The 15982-nt window shown below is 40.0% G+C and overlaps 1 protein-coding gene across 1 annotated transcript in view; it reads right to left on the reverse strand.

Annotated features, from left to right (window-relative positions):
- Positions 1 to 1439: 1439 nt before the first annotated feature.
- The window catches only part of tbca (tubulin cofactor a), a 60736-nt gene continuing 46193 nt past the window's right edge, over positions 1440 to 15982 (reverse strand). The window contains exons 3-4 of the mRNA XM_078214961.1: positions 7937 to 8023; positions 1440 to 1761 (exon numbers count right to left, since the gene is read on the reverse strand). Of these exons, the coding sequence (XP_078071087.1) occupies positions 1681 to 1761; positions 7937 to 8023 (168 nt within the window). The 3' untranslated portion in view covers positions 1440 to 1680. The remainder of the gene's footprint in view (positions 1762 to 7936; positions 8024 to 15982) is intronic.

Here is a 15982-nt window from a genome sequence, read left to right on the forward strand (position 1 = left end):
GAGCTTCAAGTTTTTAGGTGTCCAGATCATCAACAACCTGTCCTCGTCCCTTCCATGCGGATGCTCCAGTTAAGAAATCTCACCAGCGCCTCTACTTTCTCAGGAGACTAAGGAAATTTGGCATGTCAGCTACGACTCTCACCAACTTCTACAGATGCACCATAGAAAGCATTCTGTCCGGTTGTATCACAGCTTGGTGTGGCTCCTGCTCTGTCCAAGACCGCAAGAAACTACAAAGGGTCATGACCAAAGCCTAGTCCATCACTCAAACTAGCCTCCCATCTGTTGACACTATCTACACTTCCCACTGCCTCGGGAAAGCAGTCAGCATAATCAAGGACCCCATGCACCCTGAACATATTCTCTCTTCCACCTTCTTCCACCGGGAAAAAGATACAAAGTCTGAGGTCATGTACCAACCGACTCAAAAACAGCTTCTTCCCTGCTGCCATCAGACTTTTGAATGGACCTATCTCGCATTAAGTTGATCTTTCTCCAAACCCTAGCTACAACTGTAACACTACATTCTGCACTCTCTTTTCCTTCCCTATGTATGGTATGTTTTGTCTGCATAGCGTGCAAGAAGTAATACTTTTCAGTGTATACTAATACATGTGACAATAATAAATCAAATTTCTTCAGAGTGGTCAGCTTATGGAATTCACTACCACGGAAAGTAATTGAGGCCAAAACATTGAATATTTTCAAGAAGCAGTTAGATATAGAACTTGAGGCGATGGGGATCTATGATTCTATGATATGCGTGGGGCGGGCGGGAATCAGGCTATTGAGTTGGATGATCAGCCATGATTATAATGAATGGCGGAGCAGGCTCAAAGGGCCAAGTGGCCTCCCCCTGCTGTTATTTTCTACGTTTCCATGTTACAATATCAGTGGTCATTGAAACAGGTTACACCCTCAGTGAAAAGGGAACAATGTGCATTGCCTGTTTGTATAAATGTGCAATACACCACAACTGAAAAGACTATTTTAAATATTGCGAGAAGGCAGAGCTCCTCAGCAGGTCACTGGAATGCCTGGGCATTTTGAGAATGGTGGTTTTCCACCAGGCTAGTATTATGCTACACCTGGTAGTACACAGCACAAGAAATGCAAGGCCTTGGCAGCAGGCAGACTGCGACCAGACTTGTATGGTGCTTTCACTTCAACTTTGACATTAAGTGATTAGAGCAGTACAAATCAAATCGCTTGAAAACAAACAACAAGGCAATTGTGGGCTGCCTCAGTCCCTAGATAAGTTGATTTGTAGAGAAATATTGCCAGCATACTTTGCCAATGATGTAGCAGCTGCTGAAATACAATTATCAGTTGCTAGACCACAAATTATACACTCACTTTATCCATGAAGTTTAAATGGAACAGATCTCTTAGCAACAGACATTTTAATGTCAGATGTACACACAAAATAAGACAATTCATTGTCAGCAGGTACATTTATTTAATGTTTCATTATTTCACCATGATGTGGCACAAAATTCATTTGGGTACACAGTCTGTTGTGCAATGTAAGAGAACTCAGATTACACAGGGTTCATACACAGATCCCAAGCATAATAATAGCAGGGTCATAATGCCTAAAACTGAAATTGGGATGGTGGGGAAATGGAATGGATACAGTGCAAGTATTTATAACAAAACATTATAATTAAGAAATAGGTTCTAGGCTTCTAGTTTGATTGATCCTATTGTGGCCTGGGCTTCCTTGTATTCCTCAGTGTCTTCCAATTCCTTCTCACTTTCCTAGAGTAGGAAGAATACAAAATAGAATGTTTTCAATTTCGCATATATATTAGTTTTATTTGCTAAACCTTTACTAAGTACTCCAACTACTCAGATTAATATAAATACTATAAAACATTTACACTTGCGATACAGTATTATACAATCATGTAAAATACCAACTCCTTTGGCAACTCGTGCTTAAATCCAGCTCTGTACTTTGCGTTGCAGCTGCTTTGAGGTTCCACATTATAAGAAATACCTACAATTTTAGTAACCTTTGATTAGCAATCAGTATTTGGATGAAGGTGACAGAATAGACTGTAGTCGTGGCTTTCACAGAGTATAAAAATGGTTGACATTTATTTGATGTAATTAGAGAGCACAGAAAGTTTGCAATGCTGATCATCATACAAGTTCTGCAAGAGGTTTGAATGAGGTGACTTCTATTTGGATGGAGGCCACTGCTTCTGAATATCCTGGTTGTGGAACTACTGTGGCCAATTACAAGATTATTTGTGATGGCTGAAATTCCAACAAAAATACATCATACTCATCATCCTCATCTGGCTGAAAAACAGACTTGTGGAACTACCATTCAGTCATCTAAATGCCACATTTTAGAATGTAGGTCCCAGCTCTGAAATGTACTTGGTGGCCTTGTAGGCAGAGGAAATCAAATATAAAATATTTGTATAGTGGGAAAAAATGGAAGAGTTAGAAATAGAATAAAAACAGCTTCAATAAAGGCAGCCAAACCAGTCTACCCAGTAAGCAGCTGATCCAACACAGGCCAAGAATGAAACCATGGGCTTTTCTCAAGGCTGTGGATGAGCTAGTTAATTTCAGTGAGGATTGCTTCAATTGGCCACGATTCGCCAATTAACCAAAGCTCAACTCTTCATTATTATCTGGCAACACCTATAGCGAGGCTGAAACATGTTTCTTCAGGCGATAAACTGGTGAGGACAAAAAGGTAGGGAAAGGAGAAGACAACGCTGGCAAAATTTAAAATACTCTCTTTATATATTTCTTAAGCAGCACTAGGTTATTAATGAAAAAAACTATTGCTGCCATCTGAGTATCATAGAATACCTATGGTGCAGGAGGCCAATCAGCCTTTTGAGTCTGCACTGACTCTTTGACAGAGCATCTTACTCGGGCCTTACCCCAGTCATCCCACGTATTTACCCCACAATTCCCAACTTACACATCTTAGGATGCTAAGGGCAATTTAGCATGGCCAATCAACTTAACCTGTGCATTTTTGGACCATCGGAGGAAACTGGAGCACCCGGAGGAAACCCACGCAGACATGGGGAGAACGTGCAAACTCCACATGGACAGTCACCCATGGCCGGAATTGAACCCAGGTCTCTGGTGTTGTGAGGCAGCAATGTGCTGCCCTTGCTTTATTCCTGCGATATCAGAGTTCCTTTCAGCATGTGTACATTAGTCAAAGACACACTACGAAGTCTGAAGTTGATAAAAGACTAGCTTTAAGGTAATAGGAAAAGCAGAGAAGAAAAAATTAAAAATATTAACTATAGATACAACTTAATAGGCCAAGGCTTTTCTATCAAAACACTTGCAAGGCTAATGTATTATTATTTGTGCGTAATGGCAAAACAACTTTAGGCAAAGGCCAGATGTACGATTATATGCCAATAGCCAAAAGTTGCTGTCCATGACCCACCACTAGCTTCTTTTAATAATTGAATTTTGATGTCCAAAAGTTGCTGTATTTGCATAATGTATGCAAACTAAATCCACCACAAATATTGTGATCTAGCAATTACAAGCTTAACTATCCTTTTCTCAATAGGATAAACACTAATCACTTCCAACCATTAGTTAAGGAAATACCCTCTCTTTTGCCCTGTTCATTCAGGTCCTAGGTGCCCCATTTCCCTCATTGCAGCATTATCAGCTTGCATTGTCAGCAACTTGTGTATGAGTAAACAAAGGCAAGTCTAATTAATGGCAGACACTATTAGATACCTTGCTACAACAAAATCAGTATTTCAAAAGTTAAATTTCACCAAGAAATCTCATGTCCATTTCCAACATTCACAGTCCACAAATCTTTCAAAGGAAATTTGAATTACATCTGGATTGTTCAACAAAACCGTCTGCATTTTCTTAGATTAAGGTTTTGTTGAATAGGAATATGGTTTTAAAAAAGTCATATTAGCTATGAACATAAAAATAAACAGTATTTTTATATTAATGCTGGTAAGATGTTGAGACTTTTAGTTAGCTATCTTCTTCAATGAAAACGCATTCTGAAGTTATACTGTCTGCTAACAGCACCAATTAGGCAAAGATGGCGGACTTGAATATTAAAATTAGAAATGACTCATCAGGGATATTTGAGATTTTGGCACAATTATCAACTTGAATGCGAAGCATATTTCAAAACCTCATAGCTTAAAAATGGAGCTTTTGCACCAGTCCCAATCATACTGTAAGTAATGAAAAGCTGAAGGTATACAAACTTACACTTCCTGAAGGTCTCACCACTAGAAAAAATATCAAAATTACTTCAGTGTAATCAATGTTCACCTTGCATCAGTGCCACATAAAAAATAATAATTTCACACCAATGTAAGATGCTGACATAGCTGTCCTATGTAGTCTTGATCATTGCCAAGGTAGCCAGTATCAACTAGAATGACAGCAAGGTGCTATATTTTGGTCCCAAAATCCTTAGTGAGGCTGGGCAAAGTCATTTAGGCTTTTCATTGAGCACAAATAAAAATGCCGGTTTAGATTTTTAGTGAAAGAGATTAAAGTCAAAATATGTCATTTATCTGATTTGCATAGGACTCTTAAATCGGCCTCGCAGGTGGAGGATGCGGTCAAGAAGGCGTACGGCGTACTGGCCTTCATTAATCGAGGGATTGAGTTTAGGAGTCGGGAGATAATGCTGCAGCTTTATAGGACCCTGGTTAGACCCCACTTGGAGTACTGCGCGCAGTTCTGGTCACCTCATTACAGGAAAGATGTTGAAGCCATTGAAAGGGTGCAGAGGAGATTTACAAGGATGTTGCCTGGATTGGGGGGCATGCCTTATGAGGATAGGTTGAGGGAGCTTGGTCTCTTCTCCCTGGAGAGACGAAGGATGAGAGGTGACCTGATAGAGGTTTACAAGATGTTGAGAGGTCTGGATAGGGTAGACTCTCAGAGGCTATTTCCAAGGGCTGAAATGGTTGCTACGAGAGGACACAGGTTTAAGGTGCTGGGGGGTAGGTACAGAGGAGATGTCAGGGGTAAGTTTTTCACTCAGAGGGTGGTGGGTGAGTGGAATCGACTGACGTCGGTGGTGGTGGAGGCAAACTCGTTGGGGTCTTTTAAGAGACTTCTGGATGAGTACATGGGATTTAATGGGATTGAGGGCTATAGATAGGCCTAGAGGTGGGGATGTGATCGGCGCAACTTGTGGGCCGAAGGGCCTGTTTGTGCTGTTATGTTCTATGTTCTATGCCCATTGTTAGGATTTGATTTTCACCAAATTTAAAAAAAACAATATATCTGAACTGGAGGTGTTCACCTGGTATTCCTATTGCATTAAACATTTACAGATCAATAATTGATACCTAATTTTTTAAAAGTCAATTATATTATACACAACAAAGTAATTTTCAAGACACATCAAGGGTTAAAAAACACACCAACTAATTTTATATACAAATGACAATGAGCAAATGCACCAGAATAGTTATAGTCCAATTTTTCTTAAATATATGTTGGTGGTAACCAAATTATACTAGGGAACGAGGATATTTAGAAACAGCTGGTATCATCTATTTTCCCTAATCTTGTATTTATTATAGATTCAGAGACCTTATCCAAGCAAGCGTACTCTAATAAACTAAACTCCCATACCATTTACACTTCCATTAAAATTATACTTCACAAAATATCTGAATTTGTACTTATTTTATAAAGTAAATTTAAGTGCAATTTTCCAAATGAATATACACTGCAATGACTCATGCTTCCCATGAAAAAATCTACCAGTTAATTTTTGTTTAAAGTGCATGTTCCCTAAACAATCTGAATAATAAAATTCATCTTATTGCAACTTCATTCTGGAACGTGTGGTAAATTCATTAAATGTTAAAGATAACTAGATAATTCAAATGAAGCCCCACAACCACAAATTAAGTCACATTTGAATGTTATGCATTTCTCATTTAGTCTAGTAAACCAAACATTCCAATTTATTGGGTTTTAAATTGTTTTCTGATACGAGTCGTTACTAAGTGTGCACACAGAAAATATACATCAGGTTCATATTATAGGAAAATAAACACATTCAGTAACCTCCTCTCATAGACGTATGTATCCATGACTGTATTGATAGGAATGACCACTGGCTGGCTAGTTCTTGTGCAGAAAAGGTTCTGTCTTCACAACGGCGACACCCTCCACCATGTTGCGTGGCTCTAGCACAATGCTAAATGGGATAGATTCAGTACGGATCCAGCAGCTCACAATGTGGGATCCACGAGTTGCTGTGGGCCATATGCAGCAGAACTATATTCAACCACAATACACAACCTCATGACCCAGCATATCCCTTACACGATCATTACCATCAAGCCAGGGGATCAACACTGGTGCAATGAAGGGTGCAAAAGAGCACTCCAGAAGCAGCATTAGGCATACCTAAAAATAAGGTGCCAACCTGGTGAAGCTACAACATAGGACAACATAAATGCATAGATACAGCTAAGCGACCCTACAACCAACAGATCAAGACTAAAGTTCTGTAATCCCACCACAAAAAGTTGTGAATGGCAGTGGACAATTAAACAACTAACGAGAGGATGTAACTTTTGGGACATCCCCACCCTCAAAGATAGTGGAGCCCAGCGAAGTCAAGGTTGAACCATCTTTAGCCAGAAATGCCAAGTGGATTATCCATCCCAACTTCCTCCCAAAACCCCACCACCACAACTAATTTGATTCACTCCATGTGATAACGACCCCTAACCAAGCTGTTTCAGTACACTGGTATCAATAAAGTGGACAATTGCTGAGGTATATCTCCTTTACAAAAAGATCAAATCCAAGCAGGTCAATTACTGCCCTATCAGTTTATTTTCAATCGAAAATCCCCCTCTTCTGACATTTTGGAGGGAGGGTCATTAATGAAGCAGCTGAAGATGGTTAGGCTAGAGGGGGATTTTTGCTGATGATTGCAATGTTCAGTTCCATTCAAAATCCTCAGATAATGAAGCAGTCTGTGCCCAAATGCGGTGGCACAGTGGTTAGCACTGTTGCCTCACAGCTCCAGGGACCCGGGTTCGATTCCCGGCTTGGGTCACTGTCTGTGTGGAGTTTGCATGTTCTCCTCGTGTCTGCGTGGGTTTCCTCCGGGTGCTCCGGTTTCCTCCCACAGTCTGAAAGACGTGCTGGTTAGACCCGAACAGACGCCGTAATGTGGCAACTAGGGGAATTTCACAGTAACTTCATTGCAGTGTTAATGTAAGCCTTACTTGTGATTAATAAATAAATTTAAAAATTTACCTGGACAACATTCAGGATTAGACTAAGTGGCAAATAACATTCATTCCATTTCAAACATTCCTCTTCACATTAAAATCATTAGTGTAACTGAGTCCTTGACCATCAACATTCTGGGTATTCTAGCAATTTGCTATGGCTTGTTTGGCAGCATCTCCCAAACCTACAACTTCTACCATCTAGGAGGACAAGGACGGCAGATACGGGGAACACCAGCACCTCTGCAGTGCCCTTTAAGTCACACATAATCATGACTTGAAAACAGATAGTCATCTCCTCAATGTCATGGGGCCAAAATACTGGAAGTCCCTAACTAATGGTACAATGGGAATGCCTACACCAAATGAGCTGCAATATTTCAAGAAGGTCTTGCACTGTTACTCTCGCGTTAGAGATTGGCAATAAATGCCGGGCTTGCCAGTGATGTCCAAATTCCATGAGCAAACAAAAAAGGTTGAATTTTATAGAGAAGATACCAATTTGTTCAAAAAACAAATGACATACTTGCTAAATATGATTTCAGACATCAGATGTAGATTGTATGACTTTACAATTTTAATTTGATTAAAATTGAGATTTTATATCTATTCCTCAATCCAATACATATGCTAGATATAGAAAGGGCACTTAAAACTTGCCAAACTGAAAATAACAGACTCACCAATAGTTGTGCAAGGTCACTGTGGGCAGTTGCCAATCGACGCTGACAATCTGGAATCATCATCCGCGATTCTTGCAGAACCTCCATCTATAAATAAAGAAAACAACGCTGAAGTAAAAATGAGGCTGGAAACGATAAAAGGATCACGCTTTTTAAAAAAACCCATCTTAAATAGCACCTGTTCTCCAGGTTTTTAACTGAATTGAACGATATTGTACTTAAACATTAAAATGCTGACAATTTATTCAATCCTTTTCCAACACATTTGGAATTGCCAGCAATAATTTGAATCACCAGAGAGTTTCAACTGTTTCTTCATATATGAAAACCAAAATTAAAATGTTTAAAGCAGTTCATAAATATATTGTCATGAACTGACCCAAATATTTTTAGTTTATATTCATTTTACTGATACAAGTACACTTATCCTTACTTAAAAAAAACAAAAGAATCTGCAGTCGACATGAAAAGCTTTTATCTTTGGGGTAATAAAGAAATGCACTGTCCAAGTAATATCTCAGAGATAATTACTGCATGAAAAAAGTTATTGAGTTATTGATCGAACTGTGTGCTCACTGCAGGAGGTTCAGCCTGTGAAAGACAGAGGTCTACAGGAGCTCAGAGACAAGAGAGCGGAAACCAGCAGGTTCATCTTCATGGTCTTTATCATGCATAAGAAAGTTATTTCAAAAACTGTGCACATTAATTTTGGCTAAGACAATATGATTCTGTTCCTTTCAGGATGAATTGAAGTAACAAATACAGTCTAACCGTTAAAAAGAGTGCCCCACCAAATGGCGTAGCATTAGAGCTGGAACAATGGCTTTAGATCAGAGACTCAAAGCTTAAGGAAAACACAAAGGATTGAATTCTGTTGTTCCATGTTTAAAGCTTTAAGCGCATTGTGTTGTCGTACGATGCTACTTTTGAGACTCGAGCACTGTTTTTTATTGCTCAAAACATATTTCTGTTGTTCTCAGGGATGTGGTATTAATACATAGGAAGTAATGGTGTTAGTGACATTGCTGAAACACTTCACTGTTCCACAGTGTACTTAAATTAACAGTAGCTAAAGTTTCAAGTCAGAAGAAATAATTCCAGTCCATATATACTGTAAAATTGCAGTCGTATTGCATACATCTTTGTACACTGAATTATCACTGGCAAAATAGAATAGTAAATATGTACAAAAAATAGATGAGATTTGATTTGTCACGTGTATTAACATAGTGAAAAGTATTGTTTCTTGCATGCTCTGCAGACAAAACATACCATTCATAGAGAAGGAAACGAGAGAGTGCAGAATGTAGTATTACAGTCATAGCTAGAGTGTAGAGAAAGATCAACTTAATGCAAGGCAAGTCCATTCAAAAGTCTGACAGCAGCAGGGAAGAAGCTGTTCTTGAGTCGGTTGGTATGTGACCTCAGACTTTCGTATCTTTTTCCCAAAGGAAGAAGGTGGAAGAGAGAATGAACGAGGCGCGTAGGGTCCTTAATTATGCTAGTTGCTTTGCCGAGGCAGCAGGATGTGGAGCACACAAGCTCATGACATGAGTAGAACTGGCTAATGCCTTGCAGTTTGGAGACTAAAATGTACTGGAAATTTAGCACATTATTTCCAATAAAGAGCCATAAAATAATAAATGTGTTAACGGCTATGTATAAATAAACCAATGAATGCAGTTAGATTTTGTTGTTGTTCAATAAAGATTTGCATTTATAGAGCGCCTTTCATGAACACAGGATATCTCAAAGCGCTTTACAGCCAATTGAGTACTTTTGCGGTGCAGTCGCTGCTTCAATGCAGTCACTCCTTTAATGCTGGAAACACAACAGCCAATTTGCACATAAGCTCCCACAAACTACAATGTGATACTGACCAAGGAATTTGTTTTTGTGAAGTTGATTAAGGGATAAACACTGAGGGAACATTTAGCATGACCAATGCACCCAAACAGCATGTCTTTCGGACTGTGGGAGGAAACTGGAGCACCCAGAGGAAATCCACACCGACACAGGGAGAACGTGCAGACTCCACAGCGGCAGTGACCCAAGGCGGGAATCAAACCCAGCTCTCTGGCGCTGTGAGGCAGCAGTGCTAACCATTATGTTAACAATAATATGACGTTTCTACAAATTCTGTGGATGGTTATGAAGAGCAGTCTCTTGGGAGAGGTTTTTTGAGGCAAGTTGGATCACAGCCTCAACCTGGGATGGGTTGGGCAACATCATGGATAATTTCCCCGTTTTTCCTCAAAATAGCTGTCGCCAGATCTTTTGCATCTATCTGAGAAAGCAGATGGGGCCTCAGCTTAGCATCTTATCTAAAAGACAGCATCTCTGAGAGTGTAGCATTCCTTTAGTACTGCATTGGAGTGCCAGACTTTATTATTTTACGCTCAATTCCTGGAGTGATTAAACCTGAACCTTGTAACTCTGAGGAACGAATCTTATGGTCTACAACTGATGTGCAAATATATTCCAATACGCCAAAATGGGATGCATCAAATGGAATCCTTAGATAAAATATTACGATGAAACTTAAATTAAAAGGAACAAATATAAGGTTAGGACTACAATACATAATATAGAAAGTGCTGTTCAAAGTTGAACAAGATTAGAAGGGCTAAAACCAAGGTTCAATGGTCGTACTCTCTCCAGTCAGATGGTTGGGGGTTCAAGTCCATTCCAGGATTTATCACACAATCCTTGCTGACACTTCAGCGCAATACTTAAAGAGTGCTGCACTGTTGGAGGCACTTTAGAAAGTAATTAATTTATTGCAAAGTGCTTTGGGATGTCCTGAGGTTGTCAATTCATAAGTATATACAGAATTAGGCTTTAATTTTCCCTTTTGACAGCACCTCCCCCAACTCCCCCAACCCCAAGGTTATAGCCTAGCTTCATAGATGTCTTGCTGCATCTGTACAGGGCATTGGTGATGCCGCAGCTGGAATACTGTGTGCTGTATTACATAGAACATTACAGCGCAGTACAGGCCCTTCGGCCCTCGATGTTGCGCCGACCAGTGGAACCAATCTAAAGCTCCTCTAATCTACACTATTCCAATATCATCCATATGTTTATCCAATAACCATTTGAATGCTCTTAATGTTGACGAGTCCACTACTGCTGCAGGCAGGGCATTCCACGCCCTTACTACTCTCTGAGTAAAGAACCTACCTCTAACATCTGTCCTATATCTCTCACCCCTCAGTTTATTTGCGGAAAAATATACTGGCCTTGGAGGGAGTGCAGAGAAGGTTCACCAGGTTGATACCAGAGATGAGGGGTGTTGATTTTGAGGAGAGACTGAGCAGATTGGGTTTGTACTCGTTGGAATTTAGAAGGCTGAGGGGGAATCTTATAGAGACCTATAAGATAATGAAGGGGCTGGATAGGGTAGAGGTGGAGAGATTCTTTCCACTTAGAAAGGAAACTAGAACTAGAGGGCACAGCCTCAAAATAAAGGGGGGTCGGTTTAGGACAGAGTTGAGGAGGAACTTCTTCTCTCAGAGGGTGGCGAATCTCTGGAATTCTCTACCTATTGAAGTGGTGGAGGCTACCTCGTTGAATATGTTTAAATCACGAATAGATGGATTCCTAATCGGTAAGGGAATTAGGGGTTATAGGGATCAGGCTGAGTGGAACTGATCCACTTCAGATCAGCCATGATCTTATTGAATGGCAGGGCAGGCTCGAGGGGCTAGATGGCCTACTCCTGCTCCTATTTCTTATGTTCTTATGTTCTTAAGGTTGAGGCTGTGATCCAAGTTGCCTCAAAATACCTCTCCCAAGAGGCTGCTCTTCATAACCGTCCACAGAACTTATAGAAACATAATATTTTGGTTAACATAATGGTTAGCACTGCTGCCTCACAGCGCCAGGGACCTGGGTTCGATTCCTGGCTTGGGTCACTGAATGTGTAGAGTCTGCACGTTCTCCCCAAGTCTGCGTGGGTTTCCTCCGGGTGCTCCGATTTCCTCCCACAGTCTGAAAGACATGCTGCTGAGGTACACTGGTCATACTAAATTCTCCCTCAGTGTAACCGAACAGGCGCCGGAGTGTGGCAACTAGGGGATTTTCACAGTAACTTCATTGCAGTGTTAATGTAAGCCTACTTGTGACACTAATAAATAAATTTTTTAAAACTTTATAAAAACTAGGAGCAGGAGTAGTCCTTTTGACCCTGATCCGCCATTTAATACGATCATGGTTGATCCTCCATCTCAATGCCACTTCCTGATTTCTCTGCATAGTCCTTGATGCCAAAAAGTATATTTCTTATCTCAGTTCTAAATGGTCTACCCAGTATCCTGAAACTGTGTCTCCTGATTCCCCAACTAGGGAAAGCATCCTCCCTGCATCTAGTCTGTCCAGCCCTGTTAGAATTTTATATGTTTCAATCAGATTTCCTTTCACCCTTCTAAATTCAGTCGAACCAATCTCTCCTCATAGGACAGTCCTGCCAACTCCAGTATCAGTCTAATGAACCCCTGCTGCACTCCCTTTATGGTAAGTATATCCTTTCTTAGGTAGGGAGACCAAAACTGCACACAATAGTCCAGGTGTGGTCTTGCCAAGGCCCTGTGTAACTGCAGTAAGGCATCCCTACTTCTGAATTCAAATCCTCTTGCAATGCCTTCCTAATTGCTTGCTGCACCTGCCTCTCCACTTTCATTGACTGGTGTATACTGACACCCAGATCTCTTTGTACATCCACACTTCTCAATATATCACTATTAAAATAATACTCTTCCTTTCTGACTTTCACACCAAAGTCTATCCAATGTGCCGTAGTCAGCTTCCAAAATTGAATCAAGTAAGAAAAAGGTGTAGTTTTGCAGACTATGTGCAGCAATAGCAGAATGTGAATCACAGAAGACCCATTACAGATCTGACTGTAACTCAAAGACATATTCACAAGGATACAATTAGGAGCAGCAGTGGATCAGGTGGTCCACTGAGCCTGCTCTGCCATTCAATGTGATTTGGGGCTTCAACTCAACACTCCCATCCACTTTCCACATCCCTTAATTCCCTGAGAGATCAAAAATCTGCCTATTCCAACCTTAAATATAGTTAACAATTGAGCATCGACAACCCTCTGGGATACAGAATTCCAAAGATACACAACAAAGATTCTCCTCATCCTGGTCCTAAATGATCAATCCCTTATCCTGAGACTGTGCCATGTTCTGGATTCGCCAGCTAAGGAAAACAACCCCTCAGTGTCTATCATGTCAAATTCCTTCAGCATCTTGTATGTTTCAAGGAGATGATCTCTCATTCTTCCAAACTCGAGGATATAGGCCCAATTTACTCAGACAATTCTCTCACCCAAAGGACCAATCCAGTGAACCTTCACTGTACTGCCTCCAATGCAAGTACTGTGTATCCTTCCTTAAATGAGATTGAAACTCTACAATATTCCAGGCAAGGTCTCACCAAAGCCCTGTACCAGTGTAGCAAGGCTTCCGTATTATTGCACTCCGATCCCCTTGCAATAAATGCTGGTCAGCCAGCGACGCCCATGTCTCATGAATGAATAAAAATAGGCCAACATGTAATTTGCCTTCCTAATTGCTTGCTATACATGCTAGTTTTGAGTTCCTTGTACAAAGTCTCCCTGAACATCAACATTTAAAAAGTCTTTTAAAAATGTTTGCTCTTTTATTCTTACAACTGAAGTGAATACTTCCCCACACTATCCTCTGTTACCTTGTTGCCCACAAGTCTAACCTTTCCCAAATCTCTCTGCAACCTCTGTATCATCCTCACAACTTAGATTTCCACCTTGCTTTGTATCGTCATCAAATTTAAATACATTATTCTATCTCTTTGTCAAAGTCATTAATATACCATAGATTTTAAATAGATGAGGCCCCAGCACTGATCCTTGCAGTACTCCACCTGTCACGGCCTGCTAACTTGAGATTGCCCCATTTACGCTTATTCTTTACTTCCTGGACAACTGCTCCCACCAAAAGACACTAAACAACTCTGTTTAATTAAGGATAAATTTTCTGTGTTATAGTACTGCACTGTATTCCTCAGGGTTAGAGAATATAAAAGGCTCAAAAGCTTTTCTTCAGAACCGAACAACTTTCCAAACTCATTGAGAGTTTTTAAAAATCCTACATTTTCAGTATGTAAATTAAATAATTTTATAAGCAATAGAGCCCAACTATCCAAACAAAATTAAAAATAATTTTCCCACAGAAATTTCTAAAAGAAAACACATTTAATGTAGATTTCCTTATTCATTTTACAGACAGAATAAAATGAAAAAGTTCGACAATCATTACTCGCAAAGACAGAACTGTAGATTAAGCTTTATTCAAAAGACACAAAAAGATGAAGGAGTTGAAATTTGTAAAACCAAAGGCTCAGTTGAATATAATTTAAGTATCTTTTTCACCAGAGAATTAAGGAGGTTGTTTGTACTGTATTCAAGGCAACATCGATTTCTTTTAACATAAAACCCAATGACTTCCAGAACCAAAGTTGTTTTTTTTAAAGCAAAAAGTTGGATTTAAATTTGATTTAAATTTTGGAGTTTCAGGAGTGCCTGCTGGAGATGAAACTTTTAAATTACTTTTAAACATGAGCCAGAAATGCCCAGTAAGTGCTAGCAGTGTGCCTGCTGCTGCAAAGAAAGCAAGAAAAGCCATCAGCCGAGCAGTGAAATTGAATGCTTTAAAACGTCTTGAGGCTGGTGAGTGTTATCTAATTTGAATTTATACAGGATATATTTTAAATGTGGCGATTTATTTTATTTTGCCAGTTATTTCAGCTAGGAATGCACAGGGCTCCACATGTATGGTACAGCTTTTCAACTTGTGCATTGTTTTTTGCCCAGGCAAGAAATGCCCGACAGAACCTATGGAAACTCATGATTCACAAAGTTGTTTCACTTAAAGTTACAATTTCCAAGCATGCAACCACAATTTAAAACAACCATTACAGAGACATGAATGCAAGAGGACAAAGGCTGGGACCTGAATATTCAAGGGATCATGACATTTCAGAAGGACAGGATGCAAGGAAAGTATGGAGAGGTAACTCTGTTAATTAAGGGTGACAGTACAATAGAGAGAGATGACCTTGGTTCTAAAGATCAAGATGCAGAATCAATTTGGGTAGAGATAAAAAGTAGTAAAGGGAGGAAGTCATGTGTGGGGAGAATTTAAAAGCTCCCTAATAGTAACCACATTCTAGGATAGGGTATACAGAAAGAAATAATGGGGACTTGTGAGAAAGTTATGGCAATAACCATGGGGGATTTTAATCTACATATAGATTTGGTTGAATCAGATTGACAAAGCTGATCTGGAAGATGAGTTCATAGTGTTTTCGGGACAATTTCTTAGAGCAGCATATTCTAGAGCTAACCAGAGAGCAGAGTATTCTAGATCTGATAATATTCAACAAGACAGCATGACCCCATAGAAAAAACACCTAGGATGCAGTGATCATAACATGATTAAATTTTGCATTCAGTTCAAGGGAGAGAAAAAAAGAATGCATCTAAGGACTCGTGTTTTCAACTTAAATAAGGGCAATTATGAGGGTAAGACAGAGCAGGTTAAAGTAATCTGGAAAATTAGGTTAAGAGATACCATCACCCTCGAACCTCAGCACTCTCAGGCACCCTGTCCTGGCAAACACCATTCCTCCACATATCTACCGACTTGCAACAACTTACAAAAGATGATAGAAAACGTTCGCAATGCCACTTCATGCTGCTCTGTTCAGCCCACCCAAGGAACGACTCCCATTAAGGCGGCTGATCTGGAAAAACTCTCCCACACAGAACTTCAATGCAAATTCCATCTGGCCAAATGAATGGGAATCATTGGACATGACAAACAAGTACCTGGTCTCAAACCCCATCCAACAGCTGCCTAGTTTCAATCTTCTGAGGAAAGAGCGGTCCACTCAACAGGTTTTGGAATCTACGGCCCCTGCTTGGCCAATCTCCATAGATGGAGCATTAGTGCCAGACCCTATGTGCATGTGGGAGAGAGCAAGCTATGTACCACA

Source organism: Mustelus asterias, chromosome 6 (assembly GCF_964213995.1).
Source record: "Mustelus asterias chromosome 6, sMusAst1.hap1.1, whole genome shotgun sequence".
Taxonomy (NCBI): domain Eukaryota; kingdom Metazoa; phylum Chordata; class Chondrichthyes; order Carcharhiniformes; family Triakidae; genus Mustelus; species Mustelus asterias.